The sequence below is a fragment of the Manacus candei genome, unplaced genomic scaffold (assembly GCF_025592945.1).
Source record: "Manacus candei isolate 608988 ecotype Guabito, Panama unplaced genomic scaffold, ASM2559294v1 h1tg000119l, whole genome shotgun sequence".
Taxonomy (NCBI): domain Eukaryota; kingdom Metazoa; phylum Chordata; class Aves; order Passeriformes; family Pipridae; genus Manacus; species Manacus candei.
The window spans coordinates 2,448,656-2,463,724 of record NW_026138167.1 but is presented as its reverse complement, the minus strand read 5'-3'; the positions used below and the strand labels follow the sequence as shown (position 1 = coordinate 2,463,724).

General features: G+C 39.2%; 1 protein-coding gene across 7 annotated transcripts in view; it reads left to right on the top strand.

The window, feature by feature from the left end:
* Positions 1 to 15,069, top strand: part of VPS13C (vacuolar protein sorting 13 homolog C) — an 86,476-nt gene that overhangs the window by 2,985 nt on the left and 68,422 nt on the right. For 5 of the 7 annotated variants that reach the window (XR_007900292.1, XR_007900291.1, XM_051770449.1 and 2 more), the window contains exons 4-17: positions 593 to 688; positions 1,451 to 1,552; positions 3,895 to 3,957; positions 5,471 to 5,536; positions 7,013 to 7,122; positions 7,939 to 7,998; positions 8,598 to 8,657; positions 9,373 to 9,453; positions 11,149 to 11,206; positions 11,442 to 11,569; positions 12,366 to 12,472; positions 13,097 to 13,268; positions 13,720 to 13,782; positions 14,720 to 14,855. Coding sequence is in view for 5 of the 7 variants with exons in the window: in XM_051770449.1 (XP_051626409.1) it covers positions 593 to 688; positions 1,451 to 1,552; positions 3,895 to 3,957; positions 5,471 to 5,536; positions 7,013 to 7,122; positions 7,939 to 7,998; positions 8,598 to 8,657; positions 9,373 to 9,453; positions 11,149 to 11,206; positions 11,442 to 11,569; positions 12,366 to 12,472; positions 13,097 to 13,268; positions 13,720 to 13,782; positions 14,720 to 14,855 (1,302 nt within the window). In the remaining 2 variants the exon portion in view is untranslated. The remainder of the gene's footprint in view (positions 1 to 592; positions 689 to 1,450; positions 1,553 to 3,894; positions 3,958 to 5,470; positions 5,537 to 7,012; positions 7,123 to 7,938; positions 7,999 to 8,597; positions 8,658 to 9,372; positions 9,454 to 11,148; positions 11,207 to 11,441; positions 11,570 to 12,365; positions 12,473 to 13,096; positions 13,269 to 13,719; positions 13,783 to 14,719; positions 14,856 to 15,069) is intronic. The other 2 variants (XM_051770450.1, XM_051770452.1) reach the window with 2 other exon arrangements.

The following is a 15,069-nucleotide window of genomic DNA, read 5'->3' as shown; positions in this document are numbered from 1 at the left end:
GTCTACCATGGATGATATCTGGCAAACCCTGTTTGTGTAACTTTACAGGTTGGTATGAAAAACATGCCTGAGAGGTTCTTCCTGGATGCTCAAGGGAGCTGTTTAGTATAGACATGACTCTTTAAAGGAGTGATTAGGACTGTGAGGAATTTAAGTAAGATTCCTGAAACTGGCAGATATGCCAAAGGTTTAGGAACTCTCAGTTAGATGTTTTTTTAAAAATTTCCTTTCTCTGGTGGTCAGCATTGCTTTTTCACATGAAACAATGTGTATATATGTTGCATTTTTTCTTCTACTTCCCTGGGAAAATCACGTTCATCCCAGTGAATTGAACTCCAGTCATGATCTCAGGTTTTGATATGAAGTATTCTGACTCAAACTGCAACTTTTTGCTCAAAACTATGGCTTATGTTTCCTCTGCATATGTTTTATCACTTCAAGGGCTTTATAAAATGTTCAGGCCCACATGTTTTACTTTCCAAGATATTCAGGACATCAGGATATAGGGCTAATCCTCTTCAGTTCCTGAGGGCTTGTTTGGACTAAGCACAGTAGATTTTTGTTTTGATGTGATTTTATCTGCTTTGTTTAGATAAACTTACTCTGAAGATTCCTTGGAAGAATCTCTATGGAGAGGCAGTTGTTGCAACTCTAGAAGGCTTATATCTTCTGATAGTTCCTGGAGCAAGTATGTGAACTCTTCTTACAGCAGTTAAATCATGGGAAAGAAAAATCTCTCAGGGTACCATGTAAATGGGTGTAGAACAGCAAGTAGCTCATGTGAGCTGCCACTTCTACATTCAGTTCCCTCAGGGAAGTTTCTAGACAAATGTTGACAAGTTAGTAGACAAGGGTGGGAGAAAACAGCACCTGTTGCTTTTATGGAGATCCTTGATTGTATCCATTCCAAGTTCAATTCAACAGCCAAGTTTCCTCTAAAATGTGTTTATCCTGAATCTAGTTTTCTGGCGTGGTTTAGAGCTTTGGCTGTTGCATGATATAGTTTATCTGCTTCTGACTGGCAAGAGTTGCAAGTAGTAATTCCATTAGTATTGTTTTTAGGGAGAGGGAAGAGGATCAGAGAACTTGATTAGTTTTCTCTGAAATCAGAACCTCTGGTATGTTTGAGCAAACTTGCAAATTTATACAATATCAAATATATGTGTAGTAGAACTTACAAACCTGTGGCTATATTGCCACAGACCACACTTGGGGGTTTAATTTCCACAGATAAAGTCTCCTGTGAAGTAATGCTGAATGGTTGGCATGATCCTGTTGTGTCTTACTGTGTGAAAAATAACAATTTTGGAGGCTGAAAGCAGCATTCAGCAACAAAACCTGGGACAGGCTTTGCCTCAAGCAAGGTGTTTTGTATATGGTATGTGCTGCTTGATAATGCATTTGTATGACTTGGGAATTAGGGTTAAAGCTGTCCCAACTTGACTTACAGGTGTTAAATATGATGCAGAGAAGGAAGAAAAATACTTGCAGGATAATAAACAAAAGGAACTGGCAAGAATTGAAGAAGCCTTGCAGAAAGCAGCAGAAAAAGGTACTGAGTTAATGATGCAAATCTCCAGTGGAATTTGAGGACTTAAGCTGTGCTATGAAAGAAAAGTTCTGATTTGTGATTGACTTCATAAGTCTTGTTTTTTTCAAGTGTCTAGGTAATCTTACTACAGTGCTTTGAAAAGCCTGTTTCCTCTAAAGCTTGAAGAAAGTGTTATTTGTTTGTTTAACATTTATTTATCCAGTCAGATTCCATGGGAAACGGGAATTTGATAGTGTAGGATGTCTTTATCCTTTTCCTTCTTTTTTTTTCCCCCTTAAACCTCTAAGGGAACAGGTCCGACGATAGAAACTGCATTGCATGAGGCTCATGTTGTTATCTTGGTTTAGATCCTCAATAACAGATGTTTAACTGTGTGTTTTAGAGGTGCATGGGGTAGGTTGTTCTTTGCTGAAAGGAATCTGTGTGGGAATGGTCAGGCTTTTGAAGTTTTGCTGCAGTAGCACTTTCATTTCAGTTTCTGCTGTCCTTTTCTGAGGTACTGGGTTTGGACTGGTTTGGGAATTGAGACTCTGGAGCAGGAAATAATTCATGAGACAAGGAAACAATTGAGCATGAACATAGGAAACTTAAAATTTAGCTCTAGGTCATAAAAAATGTTAGAGGTTCAATTATAGGTTAAAATAATTGATATTTAAGTCTAGTTAGCCTGATTTATGGTGGTGGGTTTTGTTTGTTTGTTTTGCTGTTGTTTGCTTATATTGTTGTAACAAATACCTTTCATAAAATTATGATATAAATTAGGCTTGTTTGGACAGAAACCAAGCTCAGAACCAATGACAGGTAGCTGCATATGTTGGAGGAGGAAGTTCTCACTGAAGTTGTTGTCTGAAGTGAGACCTGTTTGTTGGCTGGTGTAATGGTTCTTAAGATGCATTTCCAGGGTAGCTGTAATAGTGCAGGTCTTGGAAAAGTTACTGAAAATGAGATGATGCTTCAAACACTTGGAAAAACACTTGGGTGTAATCTCTTTGCTTGTTTAATTTTCCAGTTATAGCAGAGCCTACTGCCTTTTTCCTGCTCTGCTAGTTTGAGAGGTGCATTTGCAGTTCCTTCAGACAGCAATCTGACAATCTGTTTGCAGTGAAGAAAGCAGCTTTGCCTTATTTCTTGTCTTTATTATGCCAGAAATGGTATGAGAGCTGAGACAGCTCCAGTGAAAGAATTTTGCAGCCATTCCTTCCTCCTGGGGCAAAAGAATATTGGTGGAGGTTTAACCTCAGTTATGTAGCACTTGTAAAGCAGCAGGACTTCAGCCAAAGTTCTTGGCACCAGAAGCAATGGGATGAAGGGATAATATAGCAAGATGAATTTAACCTAATAGGCACTGCTTGAGATAATTCCATTTCTGGAACTTCATATAACCGAGTGAGTCTGTGCACCTGTGGGTTTGTAAGGCTTTGGAAAAAAATCAACGTACAGAAAATGGTGCCTCAGTAGCTGAACTCCTTATATAAAGAACAAGAATTAGATTTAGTCATGTTTTGCAGTTTTAAAGTTTCAGCCTTGAGAAGGAAAAGCCAGAGGAACATTTAAATTGGATTATTTTGAACTCCAGCTGGAGATGTTCTGTTACTGTGTGATTGTATTTCAGTGATAGCTGTTTGTGTTCTGGTGTTGTGCTGGAATATTGTACTCAGGAGGACCTGTGTAGATCTTGCTTGAGCAGGTCCTTTGCCTTTGCTGGATACAGAAACCTACTGTACCATACTGAACCATAAAATTGCCCTACTGAACCATAAAATTCTAAGAACTCAGCTCTCTGTGGGCTTTTAAGACCACACAGTACTGCTGAAAATCTAGGAAATATATGGAACAGAAAGTTGTCAGGGTTCATGAATTCTCAGCTGTATTTTCTTTTCTGCTTAGTACTCAATTTATAGTAATGTGTTTAGAATCTTGATTCAGTACTTGGATTTAAGAGTCTCTTAGTATAAATAGTTCTGGGGATATTTTCTTTTGACATGCTATTCAAATATTGAGCAAAATGATCATGTCACTGTGGGGGCAGCACAGTGTGATGGGGAAGTGGAAACTGCTGACACGATCTGATGAAACTATTTTCTTTTTTAAGAAACAATCCCTGTCTGTATCAAGCCTCATATGGAGACCAAAGCTTGCAGGTCTTGTCTTTTGGTGGTTATAAGAAAAAATGAAAATTGCATGATTTTTCTGTGTAGGTAATCTTGGAAAGCAGATGTTCTGAAGTGGCTTTGGCTGTCACATACTGTAATGGAAATACTAACGTGTCAGAAAGGTTTTGTGAACTTAACATTCTTTTAAACCAAATGCCCTTTTCGTTATTTGCTGCCATGTGGAGCAAGGCACTCACTCCCAAGATTCCCTGTATGGGTTGGAGAGTCTGGTTTACAAGGACACCAAGCCTGGTGGGTATGCATGGTTAGTTACCTTTTGCACCCCTCTCCAAAGCAGCCAAATGGAGCAATGAGAAAACAATACTTGTTTGTAAAAGTCCACAAATTGGTGGTTCTAGAAAAGTGGAGTCTTGCAATGACTGGTCCTCTTTTAATAGAGTAGCTGTTCAAGATGCTTGAAAGACCACTTAAAGAGATTTCCATCAGTCAGCTGATGGAGCTCAAGAGTGCTGACAATATTCTGCTGTAGTTTTACAAGACTATCTTTAGCTGTTTGTAAAGTAGAGAGTAATTACCCTGACTTAATGTGTCTGGGCTTAAGGTAAAGGAAGTCCAGGCTGTCTTGAAACCATGGACAGACAAACTGAACCACAGCAGGTTGAAGGCATTGCCATGCTCTCCCCTGGTTCTGTGGATTTGGATTGCTCTCAAGGAAACAGCTTCCACTGAAATTCAGAGGAACTGTGGTTGTGTTGTACCTGCTGTATTTTTAATTTCTCTAACCAAATTTTCAGGAATTTAGACTTAGCCAAAATTCCTTACTGGGTTTTTATCTTAGCACAGGTTTAGAATGAGCTTAAAAACACACGTTTAGTTTGCCTGTAGTAATGGTGTGGGTGATCAAGAGGACAATCACATTGCCTTAGTTTTGTCATACATGGCAGTGAAAGCCTGAGACCTACAAATTCATAGTAAGTGAAGGAAGCTGTCCTCTTAAAATACCATTTATAGGGTATTACTTGTAATGTTAAAAGGAACCATCCAAAAGGAAACATTTCTATTTGCCACAGTCTTTACTTTTTATTATTTGTAGAGTGATCACCTTACCTGCAAGACAGGGTGAAATCTTAGCAGGCAGTTTCTCCTCTTTGGTTTGAACAGGCCTGCAAATGGCAGGAGTTGTTCCCACACTAGGTACAGTTACACTTGCTGCCTTCTCTTCAGTGGGATCCACCCTCCTGGTGCTGCAGCCTCCTGAAGATAAGCACAGGCAGCACTTCCCCCCAGAGAGGGGGAAGAAACAGTCAGCTCACCAAACTGGTTTGCTTTAGAACTGGGCAAAAGCACGAGCGTTATTTAATTATTGAAGGTTGTGATAGTCATCATTTGTGTGCAAACAAGGGAATTTAGTGTCATGTAGAGCTTTTAGTCATCATTTCTGTCTGCCTGTTTTGCAGTTACTGGAATTGTTCTTTCAGGTTACTTTCAGACCATACTGTTGATTAGCATGAGAATCATATTGAAAAGTTCTCTTTGGGTTTCCACATATATTTCAAATATCTCAGCTTGGAAGTTATGCCCTTATGTGGTAGAAGCTTCTTGTAGATTTTTATCTTATGCTGTAAGAAGTAACTACTTCCTTAACAGATCTGAATTTCTTAAAGCTTTTAATGAGACCTTGCTAAGGCTTTATGCTTTAAGACAAGCTAAACTTTTCTTCCATGTTTTCTTATGCTTTCTTACATTTCTGCTTTACTAACTTGAATTTTATCCTTTTCCCAAAAAATTGCTTGCACTGGCAAAGGACGTAAGCGTAAAAAGTACAAAAAGCATTTTAAGAGACCCTTTAAAGGTCATGACCACTCAAAAGGTGGGTAACAGTTATGGCTTTTAACTTTAAGAGTTCCTTCTTTTTGCTTTGTCTTTGTATTAGTTTTGCATAGTCTTGGCTATCCGTGCAGTGATACCTTTTTTTCTGCTGTTTGAAAGAGAGGAGATAAATTGGAGAGAGCTCTTTTTTTGCTCTTTATCCATTCTCTGGATTCAGTGAGGCTGAAGAGAGTCCTTGATTCTCTCTTTTTGGGTAGTTCTGGCTTTTTTTTTTTTTTTAATTAGTATTGTTTTGATATCTACTAATAGAGAGCGGGAGTGTGAAAAAATAATTAACAATGTGAGTTGCATGTGAAAGTGATACAATGTTTTGGTTTCTTCTGAGTTCCTGACTAATTTTTTTCAGTTGAAATCAAACACTCAAATTGTGTTATATCACACTCAATAGCAAAGTCTCTTTGTTTTTAAATGGATTTCTTGAGCCTCTCTTAAAGCTTTAAAAGAAATTATCCCCTCATTATAGCAAGATGTCCAAAGTCAGATTGCTGTGGTGTGCAGAGTGCATTGCATGTTAACAAAGGTGCTTGGATAGCCATGACTATTTCTTCAGCTTGAGCCATCTATAGCATTTCCAACAAAAATGTACAGACTTGGCAGGCTCATTAGTGGCATTCCCTGGAGCAGGCACTTTGTAAGGAGGGCACTGTTCAGTGCAGCCTGGCAGGACAGCTGGAGAACAAGCTGCTCATCCAGCCATGGTACAGGGGAAGTGCTCAGACACTCAGCCTGAGAGAACAATTTAGAGTCATGTCACTAGAATATTACTCCTTGTTTTGGCTCATGTACATTTGTCCCTGGAGGGATGCTGGGCTGGTGTGGGTGTGCAGTTCCTGCTGCCCTGCCTCGTGCAGCAGAAATTCCAGTTTCCCTGTGTGCCATAGCCAAGGCTGATATGGACCTCACTTAAATGCTCACAGTGTAAGTCCAGGGAAGAAGAAATGGAATATTTCAGAGTAACTGTTGGTTTTCATTTATGATGTCCCAACTTTTTAGTTTTCTCTGGCAGTGTTGTATGAAAGGCTTTAAGGGACTTGTCTCTTATTGTTGCAAGTCTCATCCTCATCTGGTTATTCAAGGGTATTTTGTGCTAAATTACACTGTCTTATCTATTTGCTTGTTGAAACCCCCAGTTAATCACTGAGGGACTTAGAAAACCTTTTACCTTGAAAGGAGTGGGGAGAAATATATTAATCCACAACTTGATGTGAGCTAAACTGTTTTGACTGAAACCTAAATGTCTGTTTTCTTATGGTTGTGTTGGACACAGGCAGCTGACAACACATCTTCAGAATATGAATATGCAGAAAAGGAAAAAAAAAAGCAAATATGTAATCTAACTAAGGGAAAACTTAAATTAGAGGAAACATTATATTTACATTGGTGTAGTTGTTGATGTGGTTAAATCCAAGATGCAATTACTACACTGAATGCTGCTTTTTAAAAATTCTATTTTTAGACAAACCAAAGGAGGAGAAGAAGGATACTTTCTTAGAAAAGCTTGCAACTCAAGTTATAAAAAATGTGCAAGTCAAAATCACGGGCATTCATGTTAAATATGAAGATGATGTAAGTAACTGGACCATATTTCCTTCATCCCCACAATTGGCTATTCCATAGAGAGAAACTGTTCTCTGTCACCTTGAAAAAGTTGATTTCTTCTGCTCCTCTTCAAGTAAAGCACCCCAGACATGACTAAATGCCAGAAATGTGAATATGTGAAACAGGTATTGTCCCTTTCCCCTTGTCCAGTGCTGTCTTGCTCACCAAAAGTGGATGGTGGCTGTTCTCACATCTCAGTGTGTGCAGTTGATGTAGAGTTTTTCAGTGCCCTGAGTGGAATCCAGAAGGCAGAAACTGGTGGGTTTGTGGATGAGCCTGAAGGCAACACTTAAGTGACAAATGAGAATGTTTATATGAACTGAACAGATATTATTCCAGTCTGGTTCCAGCTTCCTTTAGGAAAATGATAAAGCAGTTTGTGATGGGATAATTGAACGTGAAAGAATAGCATTGGATAACAGTGTTTCTCAAACCTTTTTGGGGACTGTTTTCATTTGGGGAACTGTTACATTTAAAAAGGTTGGAGGACTGGCTGTCATAAAATGATATAGCTGACTGAGATGTGGTGCCCTGTAGTTCTTAGTTCTTTCCTATAGGAAGATGTTAAAAGCCAAAAGGAAATTTTCAGTTGAACTGAAGGCCTAAGTCTTTACACTGCAGCCATGTTGGTTTAGCCCGTCTTAGGGCATTTCAAGAATGTTTCAGCCAGAATAACTAAGCAAAGGAAGGCTCTCATAACAGCTCAGGATTTCAGTCAACTTTAAATGACCCAACTGTTTGCAGCAAGAGAATTAAATCTCTGTTGTTGTTCTGTTTTTGCAGCTCACAGACCCGCAGTGTCCGATTTCCCTGGGGATGACGCTGGGCGAGCTCAGTTTGCTGGTAATTGTGTGAATATCTGTTCTTGTGTTCACAATTCACTTGTCCTTGGAGCAGCAGAAAGGAGAAGTAACATATTAAGAAGATGCAGTGACAGGATGCAAACAGCTGGCAGCCAAGACAGCCTTTTATTCATGCAAATGGTACCTGCAGTGTGAGCAAGCAGAGGGAAGAGGATGGAGGGACATCACACCTTCCCAGACCTGTGATTTGTTCTAATGACCCCAGTAATCCTTAAAGCTGAATATCTTCCTTTCATAGGGCAGGTTATTTCCAGGCCTAATAAATTAGGGCAAACATCACATTGTGATGATGAACAATGTGGTATTTTGCCAGGCCTTGTGAGAAATGGGGAGAGAAAATTTCAGCTAACCTCTGTTTGCCTTAATTGTTACTGATTTTATGGATAGGATAAGGAGCTGAATATCAGAATATACTCAAATTTTTATACTATTTTGACTTGTGTGTATGCAGTCTAGAGAAACTGGCATTTGTGATCATGTAGCACCCAAATGATGCATTTTTTGCTTGAAAGTGTAGGGTAAACCCACAAGTGTGTAACTAAGATGCACAAAATTACTTCTATCACTTTGAACTTTTAGACAACAAACGAGAACTGGAAACCTTCTATTCTGAATGAGGCTGCAAAAATAATATACAAGGTAATGTATTTTGGTTTTTATCCTGCACAAGTGAAGAAATCACCTGATCTATAGAGTAGTCATCTGGGGTTCTAAAAAAAGTTGGAAAAGTAGTTTGCTTTGTGAATTCTCCTGTTTATTTTGTTGTGTGTTTAAGCAGAAGTAGAGCACAAATAACTGGCTTTATTAAGGCATAACTTTAAACTCCATGGTTTAAATAGTTTCCCTTGAATGTGAATGCTGATCCCCTCATTAGATGTTTTACACAGCAAGTCTGAATGGAAACTGGGATTTCAATAGGTTGCCAAATTGCCATTTCCCACCTCAGTTTGTATTCCTAAGGTAATTGGGATTGTGGCAGCTGAGCAGTCTCTGTTCTCCCTGCCCAACCCCTCCAACCATCCCCCCACCTGTGTTGAAAGGAGTGTGCAGAGACCTAAGGAATTACAGGAAGGATATAAGAAGGGTTTAGCAGTCCTGGTTTCTTCATTATGCTGAGTATCAGTTTTGTGCTCCTGCTCCCCTGAAATCCAGAGCCATGTTTAACAGATGTGCAGGAACTCGTGCTTTAGGAACTTGCTTTTCAGCAGTTCAGTTTTCATTTCAAAACCGTATTGTAGGATTAAATGCATCTCGATGCTAATGGTGGCTTTGCTGTCTAGTCTGCTTTCCTTTGTTTGCTGTTTCCACAAGTTGTGGGACAGTTGAATCCAGGGTTGTTTTCTCTCCTGTGCAGCTGCTGTGCCTGGACAGCCTCAGTGCCTATTGGAATGTCCACAGCACAATGTACTACCATGGCTCCAGGGAACAGATCCTGGTAAGATCCTGCAGCAGAACTGGAATTCTGCTGCCCTTGGAGTATTCTAAACTGAGTTCTACCCCACTCCTCACTCTGTGGTCAGCTGTACTCAGGGTCATATGTTAATCCACAGCTAATAGTTGTTTGTGAACCTCATTTGTTATCAACCCCTATTTAGAAATGATAAGTTTTTGAGCCATTGTGTTTATAAAGGTGTTCTCTGTGTCCTTGTACAATACTGTGTGTTTACTTTTTTCTCTTGTGCTCATCTTTTACAGATATCTTTATTTTTGTTTCATTTTGCCCTTAGCAAAATCTGCACTTAACCTGGTGAGCTTGGTTCTGACGTGGAAAGTTGAATCAAAACTGTGAAGTGCTTAAAACTATCCAGTTGTTTAATAAAAAACAGCCAGTTGTTTAATAATAGACAAGTTACTTCAGCATTACCTGTCTGTGGATGTTTTCTCCTTGATTCTCTCACACTTCAGTCCTTTTTGCTTCAGATTTTTAAAACAACTGAGGAACTGAGCAGATAGCAAATAATATGTCTTTTTTAGTAATGTTGTGTTAAATACCTGAATGCATTTTATGTGTAATCTTTAGTGCAGCTTGTTTCCTGCAGAGCAAGGTCTTTCATCCAGACAGGCTGCTTTGGTCTTAATTTTATCAGCATCATCAGCAAATCAGATTTATCACAGTAGCTAATTGGTCCATGTTGTAGTAAGAATAAGCTGTGTAATCTGTAGCAATCTGCTACTTTTGTAGAACAGTCCTCAGATTCAAATAACATGAGTATATGGCTAGTGGTGAGATTAGCTCTTTATCCTTAATCTCATAGAAGTTTAACTTGTATTAATATAGATCAGCAGGTGGGAAATAGGTTGAAATATAAATACTTTTAATGAGAAAACGTACCTTTTGTAAAATACAGGCCAGTTTTTAAATAAAGAACTAGGAAAAGAATTAGCTTGAAGAAATTTGCTGTTAGTAAATATTTTCCTGGTCAAAACAACTCAATGTTGATGGTTTTCCTAAAATATGAAGGGGAACAAGCACTGCATCTGCCTTCATGTAATAGCTGGTATGTTTGTCTTCCTAAAAGCAGGCTTCCTGCTTGGGCTGGTTGTGCCACTGCAATTCTGAAATGTATTTGGGCATGAATAAAGCATTCTCAAGGAATTGCCTAAAAATTACAGCATCAGGCAGACCTCATTTTGAATTAAGTCTTAGTTTCAGCATGATGTTCCTCAGGCTTCTTGGCTGTTCAGTTATGTTCCTGACTTCTTTCTGTCTTGTAATTCCTCTCATACTTGCACAATAGGCTCAAGTGGCCTCCTTATGTGTTAAACATGAGGAAGGGTAGAATGTGAATAGATGCTCCTGCTACTTACAAGGGGTTTAAAAACTAATGCTTGATCTTTTATGCTTTCATGAGTGCACACATGAACTGTGTTTCTAAATTAACACGTATTTATTACAAGATTTAGAAGTCGAATAAAAACTGTGCTAACGTTCCACTTCATACAAGAAGCTTAAAATTCTTTTTTAACCTGGTATATTTAAACCCTTCACTCTGAAGTGCTTGTGCTATATTAGATTTCCCATTTAGGGGGAGGAGGCCCTTGTAAAATACATGTGTACTCAAAGCTTAAGAGAGCTGTAAACAAGTAAAGCTCCCGAGCAATTGCTGGACAGTGTCATATTCCTTTGCAGGATCAGCTGAAAAGAGGAATTCCATGTGGTGGTAACCAGCCAGAAGATTACCAGTACAGTAAGTAAGCTGGGGATGGGTGAATATAAACTGTCCTGAGTGTGTTGGTGTGCAACAGCCTCACCTGATGGTGCCTGTGTGCTGGTTGATAATTCTGGGTTATCCTCACTGTTGGTAAGAATTGCATCCTCATTCTGTGGGTCTTGAGCACACACATTGTCAGTACAAAGTGGTTGATCTATTGCTTCCCATACTTGAATTATGAAATCCATCTCAATTTTTTTTACTCTTTAAGTTTTTAGACCAGTGTCAGCCTCTGCAAGACTGTATATCAACCCATATGCAGAAGTAGAACTGAAAACTCCCAAGATTGATTGTAATGTGGAAGTACAGAGAATTGTCATTGAATTCACTAAGCCACAGGTAAGTTGGTTTGGTGTTTGTTATCCCCATTGCAGTTTGTGATGAACTGTAGGTTTTTTTCCCTGGAAAACATTCTTCTTAGGGAATTTTCTGCTTAAATGCAAGTAGAATGTCCGAGCTGTTTAGCAGTACCTGTGGGAAAGGTCATTTTCCCTCTGTGTAACAATTTCCTAGTGCTAAATCCTGACACTCTTCTTTCTCTGGGGACCCTCTGGGGACCACCTGCTCCATATTCAGCCCTCCCAATAGCATTCCTTTCACACAGAGAATGGAATCATGAGGAGCCCTTATCTTATTAAACCACAAGCCAATGTTATAACTGCAGAGATGGGAAAATACAAGCAGGGCTGGGAACGAATGGAGTGTGCTGGCTTTGGCAACACAGCCTGCTGAAGTACCAAGGAACTAATTTAGGTGTCTCCCCAGCAGTGTCAGAGTTGTCATTTATTCAAAGAGAATTTACAGTCAGTTGGCCAGGAGCTTTTTAGCACTTACTCATGTCAAAGTTTATGTTGAGTGCAGAACAGTACCAGTAAGGTGAACTAATGCAAAGGCAGTTCTAAAATTAGGGAAACTGTGCCTTGCCAAATGAGTGTGGTTGGCTTGAGAAAGCCTGAGACCCAGAAGTTTGTATGGTGGTGTCCTCGGAGAGCAGCAGGTGTAGTTTTCCCGCTGTTACATACTAATGGAACTGCATTTCTGTGGAGTTTGAGGAATGCTGAAGACCATGGCAGTTGTTTAGGCAGTGTTACACCAGACCTGACCCCTGCTGAGAGCCCTGTTTCCCCCTGTTCAGTACCTGAGCATGCTCGACCTGCTGGAGTCCCTCGACTACATGGTGCGCAACGCCCCGTACAGGAGGTTCAGGCCCGGTGTCCCTCTCCATAACCACGCTGGGCAATGGTAAGATGGCAACAGTCCTGCCTTCCTTGGAGCCCCCTCCAGCCTCTTCATTCTCCTCTGGGGTTAAAATCAGGTTTGAAACTAGATCACTTATAGCATTTTAACTTTCACAGAGCTTTACTTAGCCCTGAGAGCCAGGTGATGAAAGTCTCACTTGCTAAGCAGAAGTCCCCAAAATGTGAACAACATGCCAATGCTCTCTCTTAGAGGCTGGAATGTAATTTTAGAAAGACTAAAGAAAAAAATTAGCCAATGTAGTACAAGGGAAACATGTCTGTCAACTGTGGTTTTTAAAGTTTTGAACTGATATGCATTTTCTTGACTTTTTTCTAAGTATTAACTGATGCTGATTATCAAAGTTCTTAAGTGTATTTAAAGCTGTTACACCCCAAGTTTGCAAACGTGCAGAAATCTATAAAGAATGAAGATTTGTAGTTCTTCAGGCATTAAATGTAAGCCCTCAGTCTGTTTGTCAAAGTGATGTTGAAACCATTAAAATTTTTATAAGCCAAGTTACTCAAATCACAAGTGGTAAACAAAGTTTGCATATTAGTAAACTACCTCTTGTAAGTTGTAATGCACAAAAGGAATGGGAAGTTGTTCACAAATTTGGGATTACTGTAGGTGGAAATACGCAGGTGAGAGTGTTCTTGAAGTTCACATCAGAAGACACACTCGGATGTGGTCGTGGAGTAACATCAAACAACACAGGCAGCTTCTGAAGAGTTACAAAAACACGTACAAGAACAAGCTGACACAGAGTAAACTGTCAGAAGAAACTCAGAGGCAAATTCAGGTATGAGTTTTCTCTCTTTGGAGAAAGTATGTTTTGGTCCCATTGTGAAATAATTCTTGAAAATTCAGTAATCCGGGGTGATGGTTTTACAGGGGTACAAGAGGTCTGTGGAAATACCATTTTAATCTGAAGTTCAGTGTAAGCTGCTGTGGAAAGAAAATTAAAATACTAGTAAAGTGCCATTTAAAATAAAACCTCTTTGGTGGAGGATTAAGAAGCTTGGATGCATTGAATAAAGTGCAAGAGTAATCTGATAAAAAAAATTGGACTGTGTAACATCAGATTTCATCTTGTAGTGAACTTTGAGGGGGGGGATATACCCTACAAAGAAATGAGCAGATCTAGAAAGAAACTGGAGTGTAAATATGAAGGAGCTCTTAGAGAATTTGTGGTGAAGAGCCTTTCCTAAATGTGTTTTAGAGGCAAATGATCTCATCATCCATTTTTACAGGACCTAGAAAGACAGCTTGATGTCTTCAATATAATCTTAGCAAGGCAACAAGCACAAGTTGAGGTAAGAGAGAATTTTTGTTTGAGACTTATTGTAACACTTCAAATAGGATGGTTTTGTCATGATAGTATCTTAAAATAATTGTGCTGATGTGTATGATAGGACAGGTAGGTGGGAAAGCCAGTTTCCAAACTGGAAACCAGTTCCAGAAACCTACCAGTGTGTGCACAGTGTTCCTGTTCCCCACGTTGTACCATTCAGGCAGTTGTGGAAGGATTCTGATTTTATGATTCCTTTGACTTTTGGTAACTCAAGACTAGCTCTGCATTATTCCTTTCCTACTTACTCCTTCAGATATTCTGTTTTTAGGGGACAGCCAGTCTAATTAAAAGGCAACTCAGAGACAGTCGTTAGGAGGTATATGAAGTCTCTAACTGCATTTGATTTTTGAAGTAATTTGTGACACTTATCAAGGAGATTCATGATATAACACTGTGAAAAGTGTTGTATCTGCAGGTAAAATCAAAACCATGTAGCAGCTCAGAATAGTCCTCTTGTGAGAACATGCTACTGGTAGTTATCCCCCTAACATGAAAATTAACCTCTGTAATTGCAAAATTTTAGAACTGAAAAAAAATTTAAAATTTCAAAAATTTTAAATGGTACAGGGTCAGGCCTCAGCTTTGTTACTACCAGATTTAAGCAATGTAATTGCTTTTTGTATCCTCCTAAATACTGTCTTTTCTTGTAGTTTCTGCCTTCTGTAGTCTAAATGGCAGTGAAATTTGGAGAAAAAGCTGACCAAAGTTTAAAGTAACACATGCTTGTGTTTGTCTGTGCACATACACACACACACATAGACCTGCCTCCCACTGTGATCCTCTTTTTGCCCCTGTCTAATGGGTCAAAGTGCTCTTTATTTCTTGTGGGGCTGCTTCAGTCAATAGTAATACCATTAACTCCGTATTTTGTCCAATGTGTTTTAATCTCTGGTTTGCAGACAATAAGATCAGGACAAAAATTACTGAAGAAGAAAAGCACTGAAGTAGAAAAGAAAAGTGGAGGATGGTTTGGTGGTTTCTGGGGTAGAAGAGAATCTAGGAAAAAAGAAGATGAAGAATCCCCTGTTCCTGAAAGTAGGTGTAGATTGTAATGCACTAATGTTTAGAGAGACTCCCAGTTTTTATATACATTAAGAAGAAAGTTATATTATGTTTTACTTCCTACTATAGAGAAGGAGGCAGTGTGGCATAAACAGTGCAGTATTGATTATTTTACAGGACTACTCACTGAATACTGAGCTGGCAAATAAGGCAACCTCTGAAATGACCAATGCTTTTGGCCTCAGAA